Source organism: Diaphorina citri, unplaced genomic scaffold, assembly GCF_000475195.1.
Source record: "Diaphorina citri unplaced genomic scaffold, Diaci psyllid genome assembly version 1.1 scaffold4699, whole genome shotgun sequence".
Classification (NCBI taxonomy): Eukaryota; Metazoa; Arthropoda; class Insecta; order Hemiptera; family Psyllidae; genus Diaphorina; species Diaphorina citri.
In genome coordinates, this window is record NW_007382093.1 from 1 (window position 1) to 9,487 (window position 9,487).

Sequence of the window (9,487 nt, forward strand, 5' to 3'; positions counted from 1 at the left end):
TAGGGGGTTATTATAAACCTTGCCGGACAATCATAATAATTTGGACGATATAAATTAAATTGAAATTGGCCATAAGTTTCGACGCAAGAGCTTTTATTTGTTTTGACTTCTGGTAATGGGATTAATGGGTGTTCTTTTTGGGATACAACCCGCCCTCCTTCTTGTTACCTTCTTTAATTTCACCATAAGTAGGTGGGTAGACTTGCCCATAAAATTTATATTTCCTTAAGATCGCTTCTTGGATTGTAAAAGTTTTAGCTTTATGAGTATCCAGATGATAGGAATGAGTTCTGAAGGTCTGACTTTACTAAGTGGAAAACAATGTTACACTTTTTCCATGACAACATTCCCTTTCTTTGTAAATCCTGCTGAAATTATCATGAAAATATTTGACCTGTCCTAAAAAATACATTAATTATAGCTTGACAGGTTTATGATTATGGAATTTATTATACCTACCTCTAATAACTTGGGTATTTTGTCTAACCACCTTACTCTTGCCTAATGAGTTTTGCCGACCGCAGCGTAGGAGACTGCTGACCTGTCCTAAAAAATTCATTAATAAAATTATAGCTTGACAGGTTTATGATTATGGAATTATACCTACCTCTAATAACTTGGGTATTTTGTCTAACCACCTTACTCTTGCCTAATGAGTTTTGCCGACCGCAGCGTAGGAGACTGTAGACCTGAGATTTAGTTTATCTAACATAGGTCATAGGTAGGTATTTTTATTTTTATTATTATTATTTTTTAGATAATAGCAGGCCATGACTAGACAGCCATTGCCAATTACCATAACAGAAGTAGCCTCCACGAAGTAGGGTGCCAGCGTCCCTTACTGTTACAACAAGTTTCAGTGAAAAATTACTTACCCGTCTATAACAGCAACAACAATTTGTAATTTTCCAGCTTAATTAAGTAATTTAAATCAAATTTAATCATTTAACTTCAAACAGAATGATAGATGATAGTGTTTCTTGATAAAGAATACAATACAATAATGAAAAACTTCAAAAATTCGATGTTTTCAATTTCGTCACTAGAGTGACCGTCACTAGAGTGACTAACAATAACATGAGAACGAAGGGTGATAACGGGAAACGAAAAAAAAAAAACAGTTTTATCCGGAACGATGTTTTCTATAACTTCTGAAAAAATCCGGTAGATAGCGCTAATGGTAACGATCCTATATTAGGCTATTGGGACCATAAAACGTCCACATCCGTCAAAAAACGAAGGTCGAAAAATTTGTCGATCACAATACCTTCCTCATCATTTTATAAAATAAGGAAAGTAATAGGTAAATGACAACATCATCATGAACTTTGACGTCACGGCATACGCTCCCGTAGGCAAAGACGTCACATCAAATGTCCCGAGCAAAGCTCCCTCGCAAGACGGGTTTCGTGGACAGATAAGAACAAAAAAATACCGGTAGAAATATTAAATATATAAAAAAAACTTATAGCCAGATAAAAGCCAAGGACATAACGGATATTTTCAAATCAAAAAATACTCCTAATTTCGAACGTATCATGGAATTATTCAATGCCAAAAAAGGGTCTATCTTCTGAACAAGCCTTCAGTTGAAAAAGGCTCGTGTTTCAAAGGCCGTAACTCTGAAGATAATTATCAAAATCGATAAAAAATTATTGGAGAAGACCAATAAAATAGTTTTCTTTCATCCCATATAGAAGAAAAGTCGATTGGATAAAATTTAATTTTGTGATTTTTCAAAGATTTTGCGTGGACGTTCCCACCTATATTACTTGATAAAAAATTATTGGAGAAGACCAATAAAATAGTTTTCTTTAATCCCATATAGAAAAAAAGTCGATTGGATAAAATTTAATTTTGTGATTTTTCAAAGATTTTGCGTGGACGTTCCCAGATACGGATTATTTCTTCGCAAAACTTATTGGGATAAAGTTATGAGAGGGGACTTTGGGCACATCGCCAGAAATGGACGCAAATTGCGCTAAATAACTAAATATGTTTAGCAAAATGTGACACACCCAACTTTTTTCCGGAAAAAAGCTCGGAATTTCTCCATTGAGGGGAAGCAATAGATACTCCGCTAAACATATTATAATTTAAAGTCTAGGTAGGTACTAGGAAAAAGAAACATATTAAATTTGATAGAAGAGTTTAAATTTTCCTATGCTAATGTCCTGAGATAGGAATCTTATGAAAAGTACCCTTTGTTGGTGTTGTTCAAGATGTTGCTCAGGGGATTCAAAGAAAGACAAAACCCCATCGGACTCCATCCATCACCTTGAAATATACCTCTCTTGATGGGAATGAATTCAGATTCAAACATAATGGTGGATCTGGTAGTAGTGACATAGCACCGGCTAATTTCCATATCTCATATTTAATATCTGATGTTTAGCCGTTTTGTAAACTCTGGGGTCTTCATTTATTAATCTATCTGTTATCAAGTATCATCTATATGCTAAACATCTCTTTAGCTCAATAGTTTAATATTGCAACGCTTTATTAAAGTAGGTAGGTATAGGTGATCGGAGAAGCTCATACCTGAAGCAATTTTAGTTACAGTAAGTAGCTTTAGCAAAATAGAGGTGTACCTATACATTTTATAAATAGGTAGGCTATTGTATTGTTCTCGTCATTAGAAGGACTGAAGAAGAGAAGGCTAGACGTAAAACAAAAACAATATCAACAAAAACAAATCAAAAATAATTGGGCTTAATTGCAAAAAAAGGACCCACAAAAAAATTACGAATGAAAAATAATGGCTTCTGTTAATGAGTAGAGTTAATTATGAAATTAATGAAATAAAAGCCTTTACCTCTTGGAGGTTTTAATGGCTTTTCCTTGGCAAATCACAAATGACCTTTTTAATCATACAGACGGTAATGATGAAATCTTGATGAAATCACACACTAGCTTATTAACAGTGGTAGGGAACAAATTAAATAAATTATTCCCCCACTCCTCATAGGAATATGTATATTTTCATTTGTGATTTGCATAAAATTCAAATTCTAAGTAAATATAATCGTGAGGAGCTTTGGGTCGATAGCGTACGGGTTAATACGAAAAAGACTATGCAGTATGGAAAACTGTATAATTATATTCGACCTTGTGGTGTAAAACATGAGTACCCTCTCTCAATACATGACCCCCCGCCCCCTTGTCTTGTGTTATTGACCTTGAAGTCTTTACTGAAAGCTTCAGGCCTTTGGAAATCCAACTCATTCAGATTTTCTCCTTATTAATCTTAAATACGTATCTGGAAGAGTTGGAAAGTTTTTAAATTTTAAAAATAATTTAGAAAATAAAATACAAAAAAGACAATAAATTTTCAACAAGGATAATAATTATTTATTGTTTCTTGTGTGATAAAAAATTAATATTTTGCTGATAGATAAAATTAAAATAGTTTTCCTTTATTGTTTACACTTAAATACAAAGTAGGTACCTACTTAATAATTAGGTATAGGTACTGCAACATACTCAACATTCCTACCTTTCAATTACGTTACTAGCTTCTTTTATTATTTTTCCTACCTACCTAATTGTTTTTTTTTTTTTACCTCATACCTAGCATTCTTCTTTCTCCCTTCTAAATCTATGTTTACACCTTTCGCACATACATAAATATTACCATCTACAGACTGATGTATTTTTTAATTTCTTTAATTTCAATCAAATTTTATAGCATTTTTCCCTTTTTCATTAGTTAGGGTTAAGTACTTAACTACTACGTCAATTATTTTTAGGAGACGATTTTTTTTTCTTTTTTTTTTTTTTAATGTCATCTTAGTTTTTGTAAATCTAACCAAATTCAGAAGTTTTGTAATTTTTTAAATATTTTTTTTTTCTTTTCATTAATTACCTATTTACCTATATTTAAAGATATTTACCTATCTATTATTTGTTAAGTCTATTCCTATTACCTCCTATTGCTGATTTTAAACCCAAGCTAATACCCAGTAGGCACTTGAAAGTCAATGGTTTTGGCACTCAAGTTATGTAATGATAAGGCCGTTCTCTATCATTTCGGTCCAGCATCCATCATTCAACTCACCCAATTGCTACGAAGATAGCTTCTATTACGAAGTAAGTCTTTGCATATTTTTATGCATATTTTAATTATAAATTTTGCGAAGTGTGACGTTTTTTTATGGAGCGCCAGGCAGGTCCCTATTTTACTCTAAGGCCTAGGGCCACAAAGTGATTTTAAACTCGGATTTAACTCTGTTGGCACACACTAATAATAAATATCAATTCATCAAAAAAATAAAATTTAACTCTCGGATTAATACGTATATCTATTTACTCAGTATAACTTAATATACCAACTCACCTACATGCATAGGTGAATACTTCTACACATAAGTACCTACCTTTTTTTACATTGGATATTTTATGGAACTACATAATAAATTACTCTATATATGTATGTAAATTACAACATACCTATTATGTACCTGTATCAAGTTTCCTTCGCGGTGTTATGTTAATCTAAAGTGACCTGTGCTATGTACCTACCGGTAACAGGGTTTATTTTATACAAGAAAAGCATAGTTTTTTTCCTCTCAGCATTTATGCTAATTACTTTGTGTGACCTCTTTTGGTATTATATTTAAATCGGAAGAAAATGGGTGTAAAAGATGACGAAGAGGAGGGCATTCTAAGGGAGAAAAGGTAATATATGTAGAAAGTAAAAAAATATAGAATAAAGGGTTTGCCGTCATCCCTGGCGTAGCATAATTGTAGCGTAACACGATAGACGCTTGTTATTTGAGTTGGAAATTTCGTTTTACATACTCGGGACGTACTAAAAACCTAGAAAAGACCTGATGAAAAACTAATTATTTTTGTGTACCTTATACCTTTCATGCAAGATATGAATTCGTATTTGCCTAGGAGAAATTCGTTAAAAACGATTCAAGACACTTTGTGTTTGCCTAATTTTTTTGTTGCCAGCATGATTTATTTGTTTTAGTAGGAAGTTTTTCTGCTTTTGGACGTTGTGATTTTATCACGAAATAATATGAAGGTGAAGAAGGAACTTAATATTAAGGACTTTGCAGTCCAAAAGAGACGGTATGGACGAAAAGTCCACTGGTGAACTTTCTTCAGCCAGCACGGCGGTAGCACGTTGAATACAACAGTTGAACAGTTCCCAACGGATCCCTGACCTTCTGAACAATCGGGTGCTGTTGCTGTTGGCTTTTCCCGACGCAACTCAGGCTGGGTGAGGTTACATTACATTGAAATGGGGGTCTTTCCTGACGAAATTAGCCAAATGGAGGAAAAAACGCCACAAAAGACCTTTTAGCAGATAATACATATACAGTGACTTCCAACCTCTATTAAACAAAAACAAACCCTCCTGTTGATTTCAGCCTTGATCTTCATCCATCTCGAGAGCTCGTGGTATCAGGTCAGAGAGGTGGAAGGACCAGGAAGACTCAGGCTCATATTAGAATCTGGTCGACAGATAGTTTGCTCACCCTGTATGTTCTGGGCATTGGAGAATTGGATTCCGGGGTGTCCGCAGTGGCTTTCTCTCAGTTGGTAAGCAATTCTTTCTGAATGAATGGCTCCATAAGTTTGTAAAGACCTAGATTGAAATATAAAAAATGAAGTTGTAAAAGTTATTTTTTCATTTGTATTTTCTCTTTTCCGGTAGTCAAACCCGTCATGTGTTGTAGTCTGGTGTCTGGTGGTATTTCGATCCAAGTGATGTTGAATTAAAATTGCTCTGTTGCAAGTTCAGTGAGAGTTGTGATATCTCAGTATCCTGATGTAACTACTACGACAACATGGGTTGTCGTAGTAGTCACAATTTCCTCGATAATGCAAAACTGATCCAACAACACAATACATGACACATGACCACATGTCATACTGACGTTACGGTTACTTCTCTCTCCCTCGACAGAACGGAGGCAGCTATGTCTTAGCAGTGGACGGGGGACATGAGAAGATCCTCTCAGCTAAGTTTGTAAAGGCCCAGATTGAAATGTAAAAAATGAAGTTGTAAAAGTTATTTTTTCATTTGTATTTTCTCTTGGTACTTCGATCCAAGTGATGTTGAATTAAAATTGCTCTGTTGCAAGTTCAGTAAGAGTTGTGATATCTCAGTATCCTGATGTAACTACTACGACAACATGGGTCTCTAGGAATCACAATTTCCTCGATAATGCAAAACTGATCCAACAACACAATACATGACACGTCATGACCACGTTATATTGACGACGTTACGGTTACTGTCATATTGACGTTACGGTTACTTCTCTCTCCCTCGACAGAACGGAGGCAGCTATGTCTTAGCAGTGGACGGGGGACATGAGAAGATCCTCTCAGGCCAGCGTCCCCTGGAAACAAATTGTTCTTTCACGGAAAGTAAGTAGTTGCTATAACTGCCCAATATTCCTCGTATATGTTTCCCAGAATGCAACCTACGGAAAGAAGAACGGCACGACCTGGTACAGCAATCAGGCTCCTCAGGCAGGACCTAGCACGTCATCAGGCGGCTGGGGGCGTCAGCCAGTGAGTCGCAAGTCCTCCATGGTAGATCCCGATATGCCCTTGGCTTCCGTAGGAGCTGCCAAATCTAGCTCGAACCGGGTCATCCGAGTGATTAATAATTTGGACCACACGGTCCAGTGTCGTGTGCTGCTCAACTTGAAGACGGCCCAGCCGTTTGAGGAAGTCCTGGAAGATTTGGGCCAGGTGCTCAAGATGAGTGGCGCCAAGAGAATGTACACCGTTGCAGGTCAAGAGGTGAGTCTTTTGTGGCATTGACAAGAATGGAAAACAGACTCTTAAAGACAAACTGAACTGACTGAACCGATCAATGTACTTGGGCAAATATCTAAAATACATCATCTAAAATCTAAATGAAGAAACGGTCAAACTTTCTTGACTTGGTGGAGAGGAGCGTTACCGCACTCCTTAATTACCTATTTTTGAAATGGTATTAGAGAATTAGTAGGAAGTAGTAAGAAAGGGATGATTACGATCATCCAGGCAAGTTAACTGAAGAACTAATTAACTATCACATTTCAATTCTGTTTTTACAGGTGCGAAGTTTCTCTCAGCTGCGGAACGAATTTTCGGACGTCGACACGTTCTATTTGAGCAGTGGCGGAGGTGTCGGTTCCCCCCTGAGGCGGTCCAGATCCCGCGGCGCCCTTATGAGCAATCCGGTGCTTGTGGAACCCGCCACTGATAACCGGGCGGTCAACAAGCGACGTGCCCGCTCAAAAAGTCGACCGCGCGCTTTGTACGCGGCCGAACCCGAGATGGTGCGCTCTGGAAGCGGTAAGTGTACGGGATGGTTTCGAAATTTTCAGAAGAACAAAATCTCTATTGTCTACTTACCTACAGTTTAGAGTTCATGTATGAGTCAAATCTTAAGCTGTGTCCAAACATAGTCGACCGGCCGTCGATTGACATCGAAGGGGAAACTAATGTTTTCAAGGCAGGGTGGACAGTTCAGTCGACATCGATCGATGGCTAGTCGACTATGTGTAGGCCTGTAGGCACACCTTTATAACTCACTTTTACTGGCCGATCAACTTAAAACTTGGTAAAACCTAGGGTAAATTGGTTACTATTTTTCATGGAACACATATGATTAAGGAGTTTTCTTCGCTAGCTCCTTTCTTTTTATTTTTATTTTAGGAGATTTTAATTATGTTTACAAATGCAGGAGGTATTATGAAAAATGACCATTAGGTCATTCTTCTAGGAAATTTTAATTAATTGACGGGTTTTTCATGTTTACTTTCACCCTTTTCAGACTACACCCTGCTCGAAGTTCTCAAGGAGGAGCCCGTGCGTCTTACCATCCGAGGTATGCGCCGTACATTCTATCCTCCCGTGCACCATGCACCTCCTGACAATTCTCCTCCAGACAGACGACTGGTCCTTGACTGGGTGCATGGCTATCGGGGCATCGATAGCAAGAAGAACCTGTGGGTGCTACCTAGCGGCGAATTGATGTACTATGTAGCGGCCGTGGTGGTTCTATATGATAGAGATGAGGAACAGCAGCGCCATTATATTGGCCATACTGAGGATGTTATGTGGTAAGTAGAGGTGCTACCTAGCGGAGAATTGATGTACTATGTGGTGGTTCTATATGATAGAGATGAGGAAAAGCAGCGCCATTATATTGGCCACACTGAGGATGTTATGTGGTAAGTAGGCCTTTCCAACCATGACGTCACGTGACGCAACGTCATGGTAGTGTGTCCTGAACGTAATTACCTACAATATTATGGGAAAATTTGAACTACATCTTTTTGACTCCCCATGACTTGACATGACGTGATCGTAGTGTGTTCCTACCTTTCCAGTATAGCAAGTTACTTGCCCGGTATAAGGGAAACAAGACCTTCTGAGAGAAAAAAAAGCGGTTGTATTTAAAGCTTTCTATTGGTGGAATTTAATCGTTGCGTTGCTTGCATTCAAAAGCAAGATGCCCAGCAAATCTGATTTTCGATGTTAGTGTGATGTGTGATGATAGATTTGGTTTCCTACGCTATCTCCTTTTCTGCTTTTATGTATCATCTTCTTTTGTATATCCTTCAACTCTTTTGCTGTATCTTCCACTTTCTATGCCGTAGACTCCAATGATTTTTCATATTCGCTTAGCTTTTATTCTAAAGTTTTCATTATCTTTTCAAAATCGGTCTTCCACAACTTCTGCATGACCATCTTACAGTGGAAAAAAAATTGTCAGAGGTTAATGAAAATGCAAATAAGACGATATCAAAATGCACTGGTATGCAAATGGCATCAAAGTTACTAAAATACACTGGTATCCTCTCAGTTTGGCAATGGCAATGGGGGCACCTCCTCGGCAAGGTGGCAACACTGCAGGAGGAGGTGACAGGCGCGGCATTCCATCCTCTGGATGACAATCTGATGATCACTCACGGCAAGGGACACCTCACTTTCTGGACTCGGAGGAAAGACGGATTCTTTGAGCGGACGGACATTATCAAACCGGTGAGTGATTAGGTCACTAGGCCTCTGGTGTCAAGAAGTCTCAAGGTCCGTTCTCACTTGTCGTTAGTTTCATCCAATTTTTGTTCCGAACACAAAATGTCCTGCCAATGTAATTTAAATGAGAGTGTTCCCACTACATACGTCACGATTTTTTCACCCCGAACGACAGAAAATATCCTGTAGGCAATGTAATTTAGATAAGAGTGTTCTCACTACACAGGACACCATTTTTTTTCCGAACTACAAGTGGAAACGGTCTCTTAGTTCTTGATTATTTTCTTATTTTTACAAATGGGAAGATTCCCATGGATAACTTGGCAAGTTGGTAACCATTGGAAATATTGGAATCATTTTTTTGTAGGTACCTAGGAATTTGTTCTTTTGTTTCACAGCCGTCTCGAACCCAGATCACCAGTCTTCAGTTCGAGACAGAAGGAGATGTGGTTACCGCCGATAGTGATGGATTCATTACAGTCTATTCTGT

At 37.7% G+C, this 9,487-nt stretch overlaps 1 protein-coding gene across 1 annotated transcript; it reads left to right on the forward strand.

The window, feature by feature from the left end:
• Positions 1–3,919: 3,919 nt before the first annotated feature.
• LOC103521187 (echinoderm microtubule-associated protein-like CG42247) lies at positions 3,920–9,482 on the forward strand (the record flags this gene model as incomplete). Its single annotated transcript, XM_026831987.1, is given in 6 exon segments — positions 3,920–4,089; positions 6,436–6,768; positions 7,068–7,308; positions 7,790–8,214; positions 8,737–9,003; positions 9,396–9,482. Coding segments are annotated over 6 exon segments (1,437 nt in total), but the record flags the coding sequence as incomplete, so codon positions are not given.
• Between the last annotated feature and the right edge of the window lie 5 nt (positions 9,483–9,487).